Below are 18275 nucleotides of genomic sequence, written 5' to 3'. Positions count from 1 at the left end.
CAAGCATCGATGGCAGATGCGCATGCCTGCAACAGCGTCGGCTCGTGCCCGCGCTGCTTGCCGTCGGCCGGCTTCGCCAACGCCCACGACGACCTCTCGCGTGCTGTGCCGCTAGCGTTGCTGCCACACCAGCAGCACCGTAGCAACCGGTTGCCCGCGCACACTGCTGCGCCTCAACCTGCCGACCCCGTTGCTCATGCGCCAGGTTCTCGCCGCTGCCGGCTGAAGCTCCTCTCCTCCAAGTCCGGCTGCCCGTGCCCGTGCCCAGGGATAAGCAGCATTAGCTCCAGTCCGGCTGGCCCGCATGCTCGCCACTCGGACTGTGGCTGCCCCAGCTTCCGCGCATCGTGCGCCCCTCCGGATGCGTTCGCCGCCAGCGCAGTTCCTCCTCGACCTCACCAGCCCCGCGCCCTCCCTCGTCTCCTGGCAGCGGCTGAGTCTCCTCTGCACCTGCCTCGCCTCGTCGTGTCCGCGGCTTGCGCGCCATCTTCGTCCGACCGCCGCGCGGCCGAGTGCGCAACGGCCGGCTCCGGACTCCCCGGAACCTGCGCGCCCCGTAGCAGCTTGCGCAGTCATATCCTCCCTCCGGCCGCTCGCACGGCCTCGTCCCTCTGCCGGCTCACCGTCCATCTCCCGCGCGCCCTCGCAACTGCTGGCCGACCGCGCCCTGGCCGGCTGCTCCTTGTAGCTCCAACCTGCCGGCGCCCACGAGCAATGGGACACGGCTTCATCGACCTAGCGATCTTCCCGCGTGAACCCTAATCCCCTGTCGGATAGTAGCGTAGCTGTGTACATTACATTCTGTTCGGTTGCCTACCTGGGTCTCCCTGGCTGATGTGGCACGGGTCAACGCGGGTCATACCTGTTTAGGACCTCGGCGTGAGCAAGTGAGAAAAGAATTAGGACATACTTATTCAATTTTAAAGAATAGGCATTAAACTGAAGGCACGGAGAAAGAATAGGGACCGCCAGTGCGGTTTACTCTTTCTTTTGTTTGCCAACGATATATAGGCATAACAGTTGGACTCTGTTGAGCCGGGCTTGCCTACGGCCTTTTATCGATGCGTGCTGATTTTGGCACCAGTATAAATTATACTGGTCATGTTTTTGTCAGCAGTATAAACTTTTGTAGGCCTTTAGATGGATGGAAATAGAAGGCTGTAATTTATTTAGGGGTACCACAAAATACCTCTCAACAGGGGTACCTTTGTAACCTTTTTTAAACATAAGGCCTTAGCTCAACTTTACATTAATAAAGCCGTGAAACGGCATGTACAAAGTGTTGAGAGTTTAGCTTACGGGAAACTCACACAACAAGAAACACAGCTTGGAGGACGAGGTCCTCATCCGTCCTCACGATCAGAGCCTTGGAGAAGACTCGCCGAGAGTACGCCATCGGAGAATACTCTAGCTTTCATCAACACCTAGCTCGTCGTCGATGTAGAGACATCCGCCTCCACCTCCGAAGAAGGCCCCTACCTTCTCGCCTAGGATCGAAGGGCACCGCACCGTCGCGAGGTAGAGTAGCTCCTCAAAGAGCATGAAAGGCACACATGACAGCTTGCCTAGGGCAAGAACATGCACGAACACCCCACCAAGCGAGACCATAGACCGTCATCTACCACCACACTAAACACTCATCAAGGATGTCGGAGATTTGTCTAAATTCGAATGTATCTCTACACTAAAAAGCATCTAAATACATCTAAATGTAGACAAACTTGCAACATTCTTTTGTGGACGGAGGTAGTATATGCAAATAGTAGATAGCATTACCTTAGGGTCTACCATCCTGTTGTCCATGTACAAACATAGGGTGTAGAAAAGTCAATTTCTTTTTAGGTCAGTTGATAACTTGATGCAAGTTTTGTTTGGACACTTCTATAACAGATCAAGTAGATGGCTTTTACAGGGTGAGGTGGATTAGGATCAAGTAAATTTGATATGTGTTGCCGGCTACTACATGAAAGTCATCGGTGGAGATGCTCTAACTAAGTTGTTTGGTTATTTATATGGTTTGAGAAGATTAACACTAAGAAAAAGAAGTGATTTCCCACTCAAATGGAGGGAGTCTGAAGAGCACGTAGCTTCCCCGCTCACTTGAGCAAAAACCATCTTAATAAGTCGTGCACGCAGAAGTACAACCCAATTTGTGGAAGACACCAAACTCTAGAATCCTGTGCGCCCCCAATGCCTCAAATCAAATGTTTTCTCTTCGTGCCATACGGGAAAAAGTGTACATCTGCTTGATTTCGTATGTTCCACGCCGGTGCTGATACTAATGAAGTAGCTGCCATGGTACCAAAATGGCAAAGCAACCCTACTTCTCTCAGACCGGCCAACACATCATTGGAATCTTCCAAACAGCAGCTACTACGATCCCCTATGCAAAAGAGAAACTTAGCTGACCGTTGGTACAACTCATTGCAAAGCCTAATACAAGCGTATGTTGGAAATTTGAAAATTGTTTTACATGCTTAGCTCCTTAGTATAGATCTTTTACTAGTTGCCTAAGTGAATTAGTGATAGAATCTATACATTTTAATTCAACTATTACGAACAACGTGGTCGTGCCGGAGTGGTTATCGGGCATGACTAGAAATCATGTGGGCTTTGCCCGCGCAGGTTCGAATCCTGCCGACCACGTTTTTTTTGTTCACCTGCTTTCGACTTTCAGCTAAGTCACCCCTTGAATTTCCCAACACTTTGATATGGTTTTTCGTGAAAATGTGACGGATTAATATTTATCCACTCTTGTTCACGTACGTCCACCAAACGGCATGAATGTACTCATTAATTTATTTTAGCAGTGCAAATCATAAATGTACTCATTTATTTTGCTCTACCGAAATGATTTCGTGAATACAGTACTCAAGTTAATGGTGAATCAATCTATGCGATAAAAAAATTACAATAAATATTCACTTTCTTTTACCAAAGTCCCGCACTTAACAGGATCAGGCAGCAACAACAGTACCCATAGCTGGTAGAGACGGATAGATCGATTCCTTCACGATCCGGAGATAGAGTTCTCTCGAATCCTGATGCTGCAGCAGCAACCAAGGTGTGCATCACACGTACACGCGCCAGAAGATTACTGTGTTTTCTCTCTGCTTTTTCTTAATTTTTGTGGGAAGGGCAATAAGTTCTCTACTTACTTATGTCCATTGGTCCATTTGTGTAATGGCGTGCTTAGCTCTGTAGATTTTGGACGGTGCGATCCGTAACCATGCGTCTGATATTGCAGGAATGCGCGCACGTGGAGCGCCGGCAAGAAGCGCCCGTGGTACGGGAGAGCGTTGGATTGCCTGCACATGTGGATGCAGCGTGCCGTAGCGCCGCCGCCGGCGTCGGAGGAGGACGGGAGTCCGCGCGTCTGCTCTTCTTTCAAGGCCGCGGCGTTGGCGTTCGCGACGCTTTTGCGGCTCTGCGCCCCGGCGTGCTCCCACGAGGCCGCTGTCCTGCGGCTGGGCGTGCACGTCGACGCCGCGGCGCCGACGCCGAGGAGGAGCGGCAGCTGTTCGGCCGGTGATATCTCTACCGCCCCGGCGGTGTCTGCTCCGACCAGGCCTCCGGTGGCGCCGGCGTGGGAGGGGACGATGAGGAGGGGGAGGTCGCTGACGGACCGCGCGTTGATGAGGAGGTTCGTGCTCGACGAGCTGGCCGCGCGTCGGCGCGAGGAGACGGATGAGACGGTGCATGTCGAGAGACGGCGCTCGAGACAGAAGTGGCAGCCGCCAGGGAACAGCCGCCTCCGACGGATGTCGCTTGCTGAAGAGTGTAAAGATGGGGGACAGCGAACCGTTTGTGCTAGCGCTGAAGCTCACACTTGTTTTGTTCTTTTTCGGGGGAGAAGACCAACCTTTGGGTGTGCTTGTTAATGGCACGAGCTAATTAGGGCTCATTTCATTCATACGATTTATATAGAAATTATATATAATCTATATTCTATGGAAATTTTTCTGTACTAGTTATTTGATTCACAGAAACATAATTCTATAGAAAATAATCTGCCCATTCACACCTTATCCACCTCACTTTCCTCACTCCTTCCTCTTCTTCCTCCCTCTCTCTCAGGCTAAAATTCACACACACAAAGATATGGCTTTACGCACATGAAGATATGGTGGCTTTCCTCCGCGGCGCCCCCTGCATCCTCTGCTCTCAATCGCCGGTGCCGCCTCCTCTGCTCTCGGCCACCGCCGCCTGCCTAGACCTTTTCGCACCCATCCTAGCCTCCTCTCTTGCCGCCGCCACCTACCTAGGCCGTGATGCGCCCCTCCCGCCCACCTCCTCTCCGTTGCTGCTGCCTACTCTTCGGTTGCCGCCGCCCTCCTCCCCGGCTAGGGTTCGACCAGAACAACATAGAGCGGAGAGGAAAAATAATTTAAAAAAATCGAAAAACATACCAAAAATATTTCAAAATTTCAAAATCATACTCGTGGTGCACCACACCTATGTCCACTACCCGTGGTGCACCAAACCGTGCGCCACACCTACTTGTTATCGGTGGTGCGCTAGCCATGGCGCACCATAGTGTGCCATGACTAGCAAAAAGTGGTGCGCCATAGGTAATTTTTTTTCCTAGTAGTGGCTCCTCGGCTTCAGCGTGATTTTTATGAGAATTTTCCAATTCAACTTGTTTTGTACTTTTCTTAGGAATTAACAATCTCTAGAAGGAAAACTGCTTCCTTTAGAATAATGAAACTTTACAAGGGATGATGAGAAGAGAAAATACTATGAAAAAGGAAGAAGGCCAAAAAGAATCTAGGGCTAGCTCGCAAACAATCTAGAAGATGAAGGAAGCAATGAGAACAATCGATTAAAAAAATAAATAAGTAGTAGAAGATAAGATGCAAATAGAGTTGCAACTGGTAGATATTGCCGATGGACACAACATCAATACGCAAGCAATTAGACCGAAGATGAGTAGGATCAAAAGGTATGCACTCTGGAAGGAATGTCTACAATATGCCTTGCCTACTATTGTTATTCTAAACACTTTTGTAATTCCTATGTTAGTATTTTTTAGATGTGCGAAGTAGCTGTCATAATTCTAGACAAAAAAAGGTAGAAATTTGTGTGAATGGAAATTTGTGCTCCCTTCGGCCCAAAAATATAAGGCGCCCTTAAATTTCATTGGTCAACGGCTTGCACCTTTGACTATAATTTGTATATATAATATATCCCGAAAGTTTGTATACATATATATGAAATCAAAGAGAATTGTAAGACGAAAGAAAGGATGCCATTTGTAAATTCTCAATCCATAATTTTAATATATATTAGTCATCAAAGTTTGTGCATCAAAAACCGTGCGAAAAATTTGTGTCTTATATTTTAAGACGGAAGGAGTATGTTACAATTATGATGAACATGGAGAGAAAATGATGAAAGTGTGGGTGTCTATACACTTATATGTTTGCAATTTCCTATATGAAATGATAAAATTTTAATATCCCAAAATGTTACAATTATGCTGAACATGTATATATGTCGTGTTTGCATCAGAAATAGATTTTACAAAAAAAAATGATAAAAATAGGTCCAAAATGGAAAATATTTGGTGAAATGTTAACATCTTAACTTTGTCGGACCCTCAAATTTTCTTATAAACGTCGGCACATCGTGCCCCACTTGGCATCACTAGCATGAATAGTGTCGTGAATATAAAAGCAACATGGACATGAGATTTAATTTGATTTTGAATTCAAATCGGTTCTAAAAATATATATTTGGAGGAGGCTATTCTTTAAGGCCGACTCTATGAGCGTAGAGGCCATCGATAATAATGACCGTCTCCAATACTATTACTTTTTAAGACGGCTATACTTTCTGACTACCTTAGGTTAATTTCTTCTAAGTTGTTCGTGTCCTTGGCCGGCTCGAGTGAAAATATTTTTGGAGACGGCCGTATGTAAAAAATCAGCTCCAACTTAATTAGAGTCTGAGAGGAATTATCGCCCATCTGATCTTTTTCTTTAGAGTCGGACTTTTTTGTGTGTTTAGACTCGATTTTTTTTGTTTGTGTATGTAAACCAGCTCTAGGTTCTGTCTTGGATACTCAAGTTTTGCACTGCTGAGAAAATCTGAATATAATATGTACATCGGAAGAGTCATCATACCCTAATCCCTAACAACAGAAAAAAGAAGAAACATAACTATTTGTTTCATCAATTGCATTTATATATGCGTCACAAATTGTAAAAGGAAAAAATGAAGCGCCTTTTTGTAAGTTGATTGGCGAACTTTTTTTTCTTAGTGATCATCCTAAGCGTTAATTTATTTTTCCAAAGAAACTGGAGAAATATTTGCATATTTAGATTTTTTTTGCAATTTTGTTGTTATAAAAATAATTATTTCTCATTACACAAATAATTATTTCTCGTGTGACTTAGGTACAGATTCCGAATAAAATATTAGCATCGAAAGAGTCATACCCTAAACCCTAACCATCATGAAATAAAGAAGCAGAACTGTTTCTTCATCAAGAAGAGAGATTCATTACTGATTGCAATGGCATGGAACTGAATTACAATCCGCAGCCACGAGGTCTGCAATGATATCAGGAGCATCCTGCAACCACAAGTCGGTGCATGAATCCGTTCTCTGCTAGCTGATTTCAACTATACGACGACGTAATATCAGCATATATCAAAGTAACAATGTACTCTTGTACAACATTTTAACCTGGTTTACAACTCAAGATTCAAGAGTGCTTCTCCATCCCTTAACCCTAAATCTTTCTCCTAAAATCCATCAGGGCACTGCCCCATTTCGAAAAAAAACCTAAAATCCATCAATTGGCCTTCCAAGAAGTCTGGCACCACGTCGAAGCGAGAATCGTGATTCTTCATGTACAAGGACTCGATGCCAAGGATGATGTCCGTGGGCTTGTACCCCGTGAGCTCCTCGAAGTCTTCGTTCCACTGCCGCACGTCGATGGCGTTCGGGTTCAGGATTAGCCGGGCGAGGAAGACCGCCGACGCCGCCACCACGGATGGCAGGAGCTGCAGCAGGCTGTAGTCGTAGAGCGATCTGTTGGCGAGGTGATGCGCCAGCCGCCGAACCTCCGAATCCTGCTCTCCTCTGCCGGCGTACCTCATGAAGTGCTCGACGAAGGTGTAGGCCGTGGGTCCGCTGAGGTCGTATTCCAGCGCCTCCACCATGACGAGCTCCATGGCGATCACCTCCTTGCTGGTCGTGTCGAGCCCGCAGATCCCGGCGACGGCCGTGGCGTTCAGCTTGTGTGTTGAGCACTGCTCCTCGTATTTGGCGGCGGTGTAGACGGCCGTGGCGCCCAGGAGCTGGAGCTGGTGCTCCGTGTCAGTCTCCGGCAGGGTTCGCTGCGAGAGGACGCGGTCGACGTAGGAGACGGCGCGGTGCAGCGTGCCGGGGGCAAGGTCGAAGTAGCGGGTGAAGTCGTCCATCCAGGACACGAGCTCCGCGCGCCTGGACTTGGTCATCCGACCTCCCTGCACCGTCTTCAGATACTCCGGCGAGGGCCACTGCTTGGCGTCCTTCTCCATCTCCCGGAGGTTGAAGTCGATGTCAGCATCGTAGTCGGACACCTCGCACGTCGCCGGGAGCTCGATGGAGTCGTGTAGTGCCGTGGCGTGATGGATGGGGGAGGAAGAAGCGAAGCGGACAGGTGCAAGTGAAGGAAGTGCGCCGACGGCCCGGAGGTAGGCGTCGTCAAACTCAGTCGTCGCCGACTGATCGACGCAGCCTGAGAAGACGGCGGAGAGAGGAGTACCCGAAATAAGCTCAAAACTGCAGGGATCCATGGCTTGATCCAAATGGAGAAGAGAAGGGATCGACTCTAGGTCTAGGAGCTAGGGTACGAGAGGAGGAAGGGTCTGGGTCTGGGACTGGGTCGAGTCCTGCCTATTTATCCATGGCTCCAGGATTGGTAACCATATCGGTCTCGTAATACGAAGTGGGTTTAATCGCTAGAGTCGGATTCCAATTGCAACCATGGATGCTACGCTACTGTTGTTGCCGTCACCCGTCGGTAAGATTTCGATCACAATTGGAGTACACGCGCTGCGCGGAAAACATACGCTACTGTAAACGCGGCAATGGTATTTGCGAGTTTGGTTATTTGATGACTGAATTCCTTGAAAGAAATATGCAGGTTTGAAGAATAACTTTTTTTTGGCGCCATATTTGAGCGGAAAACATACACTACTGTAAACGCGGCAATGGTATTTGCGAGTTTGGTTATTTGATGACTGAATTCCTTGAAAGAAATATGCAGGTTTGAAGAATAACTTTTTTTTGGCGCCATATTTGAGGAATAACCTGGCTACGAGTGAAACCGACCAAAACCAGCGGGACTGCTAATTGTATTTGCGAGTTTGATTTCCTCAGAAAATGTACACCAGACAAATGGGATGTAAGATCAGAAACAATGAGGAATTCTCTCAAGAAGGTGAGCTTTCACAGAAATACTGCTCAACTACGCAACTTCAAGATCCAAGATCAGAGAAAGAATTCACAAGGCATAATACTGCTACCAGAGGAATTCTCAAGGCAGTGAACATCGGTAATTGAGCATATTGACGATCCAAGATCAGAACGAGAAAACAAAGTGGCTGAATCCTACTCCAAGTGGCTCTCTGACAAAATCTCCTGAAGAGTTCCCAGGAAGCAGCAACAAGAGAGAGTAAGCTGGACTATACTCCTACACATGGTATCGTCACCCTACACAGTGGCATCACATCGAGATCGTCTTCGCAAAATAGGAAAGCAAATAGCACTGCACCCTTCCCAACCCAGGAGCTCTCTATTCTCGATCAAAACTCATAACTCCATGCAGCTAGCTAAGTTGATGGAGCCACGAGGGCTACATCTTCCTTGTTCTCGGCGTTGGTGTCAGTAGTGGCCTTGGCGTCAGCACCAGTGTCTTGAGTGATGCCGGCACTGGAAGAAGATGGGTTGCTACTGCCACCAGCGTCGGTTGGGTGGGCCACTGGCAGGTCGGGGGATGGATGAGGAAGCCTGGCGGCATGCCTGAACTGAACCAGTATCACCGTTGAGTTGCCCTTCGAGCTATAGCAATGATCAAGAAGCTCCTCACAAATGGTACGCAGATCTGACGTCCCCTGTGTTGACACAGCATATATGTGTAGCATGAGTGACAATTATATCAACATAAGCATACAATGAAAAGAAATGCTATTGCTATGCTTTTCAGCTAAAGGCTTTAGGTATCAATGAACTGTGGAATAGCAGCAGATCATGCACAGGACATATATATGGTACATGAGCAGATACATTACACATGGTCTTTCATAAGAACTTGTCAACCAGTAGGATTTTTTTGTTTACTTTAAAAACAAGGAAGAATGGGTAAAAAGAGTTACTCCGGCGAACTTTTCTTGTACAAAATCAACAGCTTCCTGACTTGACACAAAATCCCAGAAGGAGGGGGGAAACAGAGGCATGTAATTTGAATATTGTAACATCAATGAATTTACAGGAGTATAAAAAATATGACTTATGGGATATTGTGAGTTGAGTTTAATCCAATGTTCTTAACCAAAAAAACGAGTTTATTATTGTAGTATTATTTTTAGGATTCTCAGTATTCTCGAAAAAAAAATTAGGATTCTCCGAGCTGAACAGAATACTATGAGATATATTATTCCACAAGTTTGGAAGATTCTTACCGGTGTTAATGTTTCATGAAGTGGTAACACTGTTAAGCCAGCTATGCAAGATGAATGAGGCATACGTTTCCAAGTAGCTCAGTAAAACAGATACAAAACCATAAAATTCACTAATTATCTGAACATGGTGAAAACTGAAAAACTAGCTACTGTAAGGATTGGCACATGTTCAAGTCATCCAGTACAAGAAACCACACAAAGAAGAACTACACATGCGATGAATAGCTTGAACTCAGAAGCTATCAGTCGAGGCCACAACGAATTTTACTGAACCAAATTGTACAAACCGCTCTGGAAATATTCTTCTGTCCTAATAAGGCTACACAAGCATGCAGGACAACTGTCATTTTGGTAGATTTATTCTAGACGAAAATGCACTTAGAAGGAAGTAAAATAAAACAACCACTTCAGTACTTTTTAGAAAAGGACTAACCAGATGCCGTCACTTGCTATAAGAAGAAAATCAGTATCATGAGTTATGGCCTCCTGTTAAAAAAAAGGCATTATCCATTAGAACACACACCCATGGAAATAAATTTATACTGCACTAACACAGCTAAATTACAAACTTACAGGGCGAACGTCAGGATTACATGTCACTGCCTGTTCCGTAGCAAGCAAAGTTTCGTTCGACTTGAAGTAAAAATCACCTGAAATGCATGTAGGCAAAATGCTAAGCACAATGAAATAGATAGTACACAACTGACCAAAAGAAATTAGATAAGGTTATACCAATAGCTCTGGACATGGGTAACATCCCATTAACACGATAGCCACCCTTAGGTACTCCTGCTTGCCCTGAACACCAAAAATACACCCCATCCTTGATTACTTGTCGTCCAGCATTTTCAATTCTCTGAAGTTACTCCGGAAGGTTTGGTCTGTGATTGGTGGATAAATCGATTGCCTTCGGATAAATGGAAATAAGAAGGATTTTTAGGTACCCACATCCACTGAATGCATTTATTATGAGAAAAAGTGGATAATTAGGTGCCATCGACCTAGACGTTTGACAAGGAAACAGTCACTATATGTGACCACATTTCCAACAATGATCTCGTATCCTCTAATGAGAGCCACACAGGCTGTGCTTCCTTCAAATTTAGGGGCTCCCTGAAAGGAAAAAGTTTCCAAACTAAATTATATGTATAAAAAACGTTCTAACTCTTACGGAAGAACAAGCAGTGCGGACCACTATGAGAAAAACTTTTCTGTGTGCACTTCGATAAAAGAATCAAACCAATATAAGAAACGAATGATGAATTCAGTCACATGAAAAGAGTTATTTCTCATCTCATACCTTGAATCTGGGAATATGATAACAGCCAAGGTGCAATGACCAACCAGAACTTAGAAGTAGATGTCCTCCAACTCAGTAAACCCGGCACTCAATACATTTTTTCGATAAGAAGTATATATTAATATCAAGAAGATACCAATTACACCTAGCCTCTGCAACAACGCAATACTCTAATAGCATTACGGATGCACACAGCCAAAACAAGAAAAAACAATTACATAAAAGAAAAGTCCCGCTACGGTATTCCAGCCCTAACAACAAAGGTACATCCACCACCAAGACAACACTTGAACTCCAGGCTCTCCAAAAGCGACGCCTCCAAGAAGGTAACAGTGCACAAACACTATCGTCGCTCGATCAGAAGATCTTAGGTTTTCACCCTGAAGATAGTCCCCGCTTTCAAAACAATGCCTCCAACAAGGTCATTGCCAGGCACAACCAGTTAAGGCCAGACCTCGGACTTTCATCCTGAAAGGTAAGACTCTGAACTTCACCTGTATTGCCGCCCCCTCTTGCATACCCAGAATACCAAGCAAGCCCCTCAACAGCGCTGAAAAACTTGAACCTCCATAGCAAGTCCTCGAATCCGGCCCTCATGGTATTCTCCGCCTATAACTTCGCCATGGAGCATGTTTCCATATGGCAAGAAAGAACAGAGCTTCACGATGCTCCCTCCAGAACCAATCTGACCGAATACCACCGATCCAACGAACTCCAGGCAAAAAAAGCACTGTTACATCCGCCAGCGAAGCTTTCCGGTGCACACCACTCCGGCCAGATCAAGAGGGACTGACTTCAGGAAGGTGTCCATCTTCGCACAAGAAAGGCCCTAGAACCACCACCTTTATTCATGCCAGGCCAGCAGCCCCCACGCTACTAACCGGCTGTGGAGAAGACGACCGAGCACGGAATCTGGCACGGTTGCGAGGCAACGCGCCGCACTTGGCCCCGGAAGTGCACGTCCCACGACAGCCACCGCCGGAGACCAAGGCCACAGGAACCACCGCCGCTCGCCTGCTCAGATCTGGGCAGCCCAAGATCCGCCGCCCCACCGATGGAGGGCCGCACCGCGCCCATCCGCGCCAGTCGGACGAGCCAGACAACCTCCACCACCGCCACCGAGGTCCGGGGCCGCCGCCCCGGATTCCGCACGACGGAGACCCGACCTCCGCTCCCCAGCCGAGTCGGACGGGCACCAGGGCGAAGCTACGGACCTCCCCAGCAACCTTTGGCAGCAGGGGGCACTGCCACCGCGGCAGAGGCCAGCAGCAGCAGCGGCGGCAAGGCTGGAGGCTGAGCCTGGCGGCGGCGCGTGCTATCGCCCCGGTGCCGTCTGGGGAACAGCATGGGAGCGTCTTTCGGGAGAGGTTTTCTTTGCAGTCCGGCACTCAATACATATACCAACTACTCCAACTTCCAACTCAATAATTGGGTAGAGAAGCTATATGTAAACATATTTATATGCCACTTCCAACTCAAAAGCATATCTCAAGAAAGTATAATAAATCCTCCATAATCCATATCACACCTTCCTTCCAGTTTGATTTTACAGGTAATAGTATGCATATCATCCAAGTGATACAATCTTAACTCCTTCAATAGCTTGATCTTAAATCATATTAATTACTTGATATTCATCTTGGAGGAAACCAAACCTGAACACAAGCATGAGTCTGGAGACAACTTAGCAGATTGGTTTGATGGGGGGTTAGCTAACGCCCTCCATTCATCGTATTCTTTCAACTGCACATCTATTCTGCAAAGATTAAGCATGAAGATTCAGATTTGCACCTGCAACATGCCCAACAATTTTCTACGAGAACATGAGAGCTATGAACAAAATAGGTGTAAGCATCAACCCATTCACCTTTGACTACTGAAAAGGGAGAAAAGCTGCGTTGCCTGAAATGTAGAGCACATGATTCAATTAACTAAACTGGAAAATACGCGCCCCAATCCATTACCCAGATTGTTGGGATACCCTTCATCTAACAGAAGCTCGGTATGAACTTTTTCCGCACAATACTTTGCTACATTAGCTCCTGAAACAGAAAATATATAGCTCAATCTGGCATTTCATATATATATATATATAAGTATATAACAGAACAAGAATGGGGAATCAGTAGAATGTGCAAGTAAGCTTATATTCAAAAGAATGTGATGAACACCACTAGTTGAATATCACTTCGATATTGGTATCACTAGAAAGAAATGGTCAGCTAACAGTCCACACGGTGATAATATACACCGCTCAACTTTCAGCAAAGATCAAGGAATGTTCTGATTATTTCTCACAACTCAGAACACTTCATAATACAATAATCAGAACTAGAATTCATGATAATTTTGTTCCATCGGAAGTATTAATTCTGCACAATTCACATTATATCTGCAGTATCCCAGCAAAGAATTGATGCCATAAGTTGATCATGTACCTCCCCAGGAGATCATGTATGTCGAACTCTAGCAGCATTGAAGAAATGTTCGGTACAGATATGTAATCTATTGACAGCTGAAAATTACAACATAAACTGGAACTGTTCATAGCATATATTCAATAATGTTATATATACATACACACGCATAGACACACAGACACACTGACATACTGACACACATGACATTTATTTTCCACAGAACTATGTAATTTATGATATTTTAGTCAAAGCATGAAGTGGTCAGTTATGGTACGGGTGAGAGGTTTTGGCTTGTCATAAAAAGATCAGAAATGAAGATCAAACCTCCATGGCCATCATAAACACCAAAGAATGATGTCGTCCTGGCACCATCTAGATCCGGGATAGCTGCATGCTGAAAACAGTAAAGAGAAAAAAAAATCAAGATTAGAATTTCACCACAAATTCCTGCCTACCAATCACTATATTTGTGTACAACATCCCAAGAATTGTTACTCACAGCATCTTCCATGTATGGGCACAATCCTTGCATAGATGACAGAGCATACTTGATTCTGACATTCTCTTGTCTTTCAGTATACTTCGATATAGACTGTGGTGCGTTCCATTTTAGTTGCCACGCCTCTATATTAGATAGACCTTGACCCATCGCAAGGTTTGCTTTCCTGAAAGATTTAAGTGTGAATTCAGTAGTACAGAAATGGTCCATAGAAAAACTAGGAGAACAAGAATACTGAAATTCTCAGACATGGCTGCATTACATGCCAGAAATCATGGCTTAAACATAGTTAAGCGGCTGGCTTCATCATGTTACTGCATGAACAGCTAGAACTACATTTGCAGAAAGGAAAGCATAACTATTTGCAGAGCATAAGTAAAGCATTTCGTAAGCAGGGTTAACTCGTATGCTTGGATTCACAGAGCCTGGGTGGATAGAGTGCATTCTAGGATGCTTGTGTTACATGAGAAGATTGCATTATTCAGGTAACCCCACAAGCCCGTGCCCTGGTTCTGGTTCCAGCCTGCGTTTTGCAGCCTCTCTGTGCGCCCGATAGGCACAGCAGGGCGAGCTCGTTTGCCGTCGCCGTCGTCTACAAACTACTCACCTCCTTACCATTTTGGATGAGATTATGTTGTCTGGGTCTCTTCGGCTCTTGGACCATTTTGGACCACGGCGGCGCCATGGCTCGGCGGCCACCGCGCGCAGGGGTCGCGCCGCCGTAGTCGCCTTGATCTGCGCGGAGCGGGGAAGGAGGAGTCCGTCGGAGCAGAATCAACGGATCCCCGCACCCGTCGCCGCCGTCGACCGCCGCTTGTTCGCCGTCCGCTCCAGCGGAAACCCTCCATCCCGAAATCTCCGGCGCCCGGCCGGATGGAGATTTCCCTCCTCTAGCTCCACGGAATCCCCGCGCTTGCCCTCGCCGTCGACTCCCCTTGCCGTTGCTTGCCCGGTTGCTTCTGCTCACGCTGGCCACCCCCAACCCTCCTTTCCTACCGCCGCGGCGCCGCCGGAGAGGGTGAGCAGACGCTTTTCTTTTACCAAAGCCTTTTCCTATAGAAGAGAGAGATCGAGAGCGAGTCCAACAATCGGAAAATTGGGCCTTCTTCTCTCCACTGAACATGGACGGCTTCACCTTGCTACTTGTACAACCTGGTCCAAGTCTAACCCACTTGCCCTTCTCCTACCTCAGCCCAGATTCTAAAAATACGAAAAACAAGATGATTCTGAAAACTTATTTGTCCCGAGTTTCTTCTTTTATGCGGTGCTATGTTCCGAGCACCCGTACCAACGGTCGATTTCAACCAGGCTCGAAGCAATGTTGTTGCCGGAACAGAGAGAAGAAGGAACACCATCGTTGGAGATGAGGGTGAAAGAGTCTAACCGCCGCGGGGGGGGGGGAAGGCACGCACCAAGTTCAGTTCAGTTCACCTGCCTCAATCCCGTGGCCAGCGTCACTCCCGCGTCGCCTCAGCGCATCGCCCTCCCAAACGCTCTTCCTTCGTCGATTTGCTGCCACCCCGACTTCTCCCTCGAAGGTCCGTCGCCACATGTTCGTCTCTGCCGCCAGCAGGACCTGCACTATCCACTAATAAGGTTTTTTTTCTGGAACAAAATTTCCTAAATCTCGCTGGTAAACGATTTCTTGGTACGTACTAGTATAATAAAATTTTACTGGTCGGTATTTACCAAAATGTGTGTAATCTACTCAAATTTGACGGATATTGATAAATTCTAGATAACATTTGAATTTTAGTTGAAAAAAAACTCGGATGGTATTTCTCCTTGTATTTTTGGTAACCGGTAATACCAGTGCCCACCGATATTTTTTAGGGAATAAGAAAAAAAACCTTGATACAAACGCACATCAGCCACCCGGTGAAAATCAGTTTGCTTTCACCGTCCCAAACCACCGTCCCAATAATATCACGAGGGAGAGACCTTAAGGTAGAATCTCATGTGAGAGATCAACAAGTATTCGCTAGAATCACTAATGAAGAGAGAGAGAGAGAGAGTAGCTAACTTCAGTAAAATCCCATCATGAGAGAGACCAAACACTACTAGAATCATCACAAAAGAGAGACCAAATACACGAAGAGGGCCTTTGGATACAACTCAATAGACTTATGATGATCTAGGAACAGCAGCAAACAAACAAAAAATAAAGATACAGGGAATCGGAAGAAAGAAACCCTTACTTCATGTATTTTTGAGTTTCAAGAACCTTGCGAATGATTGACCCAAACTTTCTGCCACATCAGTTTTCTGGGAAATACCACAAAATGGGAAGAAGAAGTGCCAGAGTGGAGTGGACGAATGGGAGAAAGGTTTAGGGCTACGTGAGTGGGCTAAGACGATATGTAGGCTAGGGTTACGAGTTACAACGCTTGTAATTTGCAGGCTGAGAGGGTCTAATTCAATTGTGTGCCAAATTTATTTGGATGACAGCCAGGCCCATTTTAGGGACCTAGAGATTCATTTTTGGGCGAAATCTCGAAAATACCGGTCGAGAAAAGAAACCTTGGTGCAGACTCAACTGCAATCTCAATATGCTTTACTTATGATGCTGCACTTATGGGTCACGATTTGAAGCGTCTTCTTTTAAGTTGATTGTCGAACATTATTTGTTAGTCTGTAACCCTAAGTGTTGATTCATTGTCCAACGGAACTCCATCAATCTTTACATGTTTTTAGAAATTATGTGATTGATTGTTTTAAGAAATAGTAACCATTTTCTTGTAACTTAGGTATAGAAAATCCAAATAAAATATGAGCATTGGAACAGTCATGATTACATCATACTCTAAAGTCTAAACCCTACCGTCTAAACCCTAACCACACAAAAAAGCGGAACTGACTTTTCATCAATCGTATTTATATATGTGTAACCAATTACAAAAGAACATATATATATGTAGCGCCTATTTGTAAGGTGATTTGCCATCTTTATTTCTTACTGCTTGTTTGCTTGATGCCTATCCATACCACACTTCTTTTTCCAAACTTGTGGCACGTCACAACATTTGTAGTGCGCAAATTGCTCAACATACTTGTGTGAAGAGTTATATCATGTGTGCACCCTCTGGCCTTAAGTAGTTTTGCATATTTAGAAAAAATATAGCTAGGCTAAAATAAATCTATATTTACTGGGCACATGACAATTATTTAGGGCCAGAGTGAGTATGACATGTGAGGTAGAGAGCTAAGGGCATGTACAAGGATGATATCTTATCAGTGACACGTAGGATAAACAATGAGGTAGATGAAACAGAATATAAAAAAAAAGATTTATCTTCTCTTAATTATGAGATGACCTCTGAGCACAATCTCTCTCACCACATATTTGGATATCTGGCTTGTAGTGATAAGACTAAAAATGACTCATTACACATTTTATTTGATCATTATATCAAGGTTACGTGACAGGGTAAGGTAAGACATGTCTTATCAACCCTTGCACATATCCTAAGAAATTGTGGCATGCAACCATTGCACATGTCCTAAGAGATTGTGGCATGTGGCGTGCTTCAATCCAAACATGCCCTTAGTCATCATCTCATTTTAAGCGTTGATTTATTTGTCCAACATAACTCGATCAATATTTGCATATTTTACAAATTGTTTGCAATATAATAGTTATACAAATAATTATTTTTGGGCCACATAGGCACAAAAAATCTGAATAAAATATAATAAAATATGAGCATCAGAATAGTCATACACAAACCCCTACCACAAAAAATAGAAGAAGAAGCGGAACTTTTTCCAATGACTCATGAGGATCATCTACATCCGGAATGCTGAAATCAAAGTTGCCACGTTCACAAGAGTTCCAAGATCTACCGGGCATGTCATTTACACATTGGAGCCAAGAAGGCGCCAAGGAAGCAATCATCCGGGTCTTGGATTTCCACCACCTGTTCATCGGATCGTACGGAGCCTTTAAATACCTAGCATCCGGATCATTGGCGCCCACAAGACCTTCCATCCAGGTCAATGAAGACATCAGGCTCATCAGGCATGTTCATCCAGGAGCAAGGCCAACTGCATCAACATCTCAAGATCAGCCGTCTCATTAAAGGTACTAATCGGGGGCTTATCGGATACTACAAGTGAAGCCAACCCACGGGCACATATACATCACATTAAGCCATCCAACCATACCACATCGCCTGGAGATTGATGAAGATGAATTTGACGATCTCGTGCTGGAAGAGGATGAAGCTAAAATTCTGGAGAGTACTCGTTGGATGGCTGTAGCCAGAGTTCATTGCCCTAAATCGTTCAGCCATGAAGCCTTTTTCCAGCAGATGCGGATTGCTTGGAATCCTGCGAAGGAGGTAAATATCAGGCCAGTAGGTGTTAACCGATTTGTAATCCAA

The 18275-nt window shown here is 45.4% G+C and overlaps 2 protein-coding genes and 1 non-coding gene across 10 annotated transcripts; 1 reads left to right on the top strand and 2 right to left on the bottom strand.

The window, feature by feature from the left end:
* Positions 1-2564: 2564 nt before the first annotated feature.
* On the top strand, positions 2565-2646 carry TRNAS-AGA. The gene has a single exon. It is a non-coding gene; the product is annotated as a tRNA-Ser (tRNA).
* A 4034-nt stretch (positions 2647-6680) lies between these two features.
* LOC124690320 (putative cyclin-F2-1) lies at positions 6681-7787 on the bottom strand. The gene has a single exon (XM_047223715.1). It carries the CDS (start codon positions 7785-7787, stop codon positions 6750-6752), a length of 1038 nt encoding a protein of 345 aa, XP_047079671.1. The 3' UTR covers positions 6681-6749.
* A 664-nt stretch (positions 7788-8451) lies between these two features.
* Positions 8452-14877, bottom strand: LOC124692638 (probable protein phosphatase 2C 21). Of its 8 annotated transcripts, XM_047226051.1 has the most exons (10): positions 13894-14491; positions 13719-13788; positions 12842-13016; positions 12630-12730; positions 10407-10787; positions 10248-10324; positions 10108-10160; positions 9369-9423; positions 8829-9107; positions 8452-8791 (listed from the first exon to the last, which is right to left on the bottom strand). In XM_047226051.1, the coding sequence occupies exons 5-10, from the start codon at positions 10429-10431 to the stop codon at positions 8789-8791; spliced, it is 492 nt and encodes a 163-aa protein (XP_047082007.1). In that variant the 5' UTR covers positions 10432-10787; positions 12630-12730; positions 12842-13016; positions 13719-13788; positions 13894-14491; the 3' UTR covers positions 8452-8788. The 8 variants fall into 8 exon arrangements, 2 of the variants coding, with proteins under 2 accessions (XP_047082007.1, XP_047082008.1); XR_006999620.1 differs by lacking the exon at positions 9369-9423 and adding an exon at positions 14509-14877 and having other exon boundaries at positions 8452-9107; positions 13894-14059; XR_006999619.1 differs by lacking the exon at positions 9369-9423 and having other exon boundaries at positions 8452-9107; positions 10407-10581; positions 10676-10787; positions 13894-14494.
* Positions 14878-18275: the final 3398 nt, after the last annotated feature.

The sequence above is a fragment of the Lolium rigidum genome, chromosome 2 (genome assembly GCF_022539505.1).
Source record: "Lolium rigidum isolate FL_2022 chromosome 2, APGP_CSIRO_Lrig_0.1, whole genome shotgun sequence".
NCBI classification, from domain to species: domain Eukaryota; kingdom Viridiplantae; phylum Streptophyta; class Magnoliopsida; order Poales; family Poaceae; genus Lolium; species Lolium rigidum.
This window is presented reverse-complemented; position numbering and strand designations above follow the sequence as displayed.

What these genes read in the sequence shown, in the direction of transcription:
- LOC124692638 (XM_047226051.1), bottom strand. Translation starts at nt 10,431, where the DNA reads ATGTTACCCATGTCCAGAGCTATTG. An exon ending in GTAATCCTGACGTTCGCCCT is followed by an intron (nt 10,161 to 10,247) that starts GTAAGTTTGTAA and finishes TTTTTTTAACAG; the next exon opens with GAGGCCATAACTCATGATAC. An exon ending in ATAGCAAGTGACGGCATCTG is followed by an intron (nt 9,424 to 10,107) that starts GTTAGTCCTTTT and finishes CCCCTCCTTCTG; the next exon opens with GGATTTTGTGTCAAGTCAGG.
- LOC124690320 (XM_047223715.1), bottom strand. Translation starts at nt 7,787, where the DNA reads ATGGATCCCTGCAGTTTTGAGCTTATTTCGGGTACTCCTCTCTCCGCC.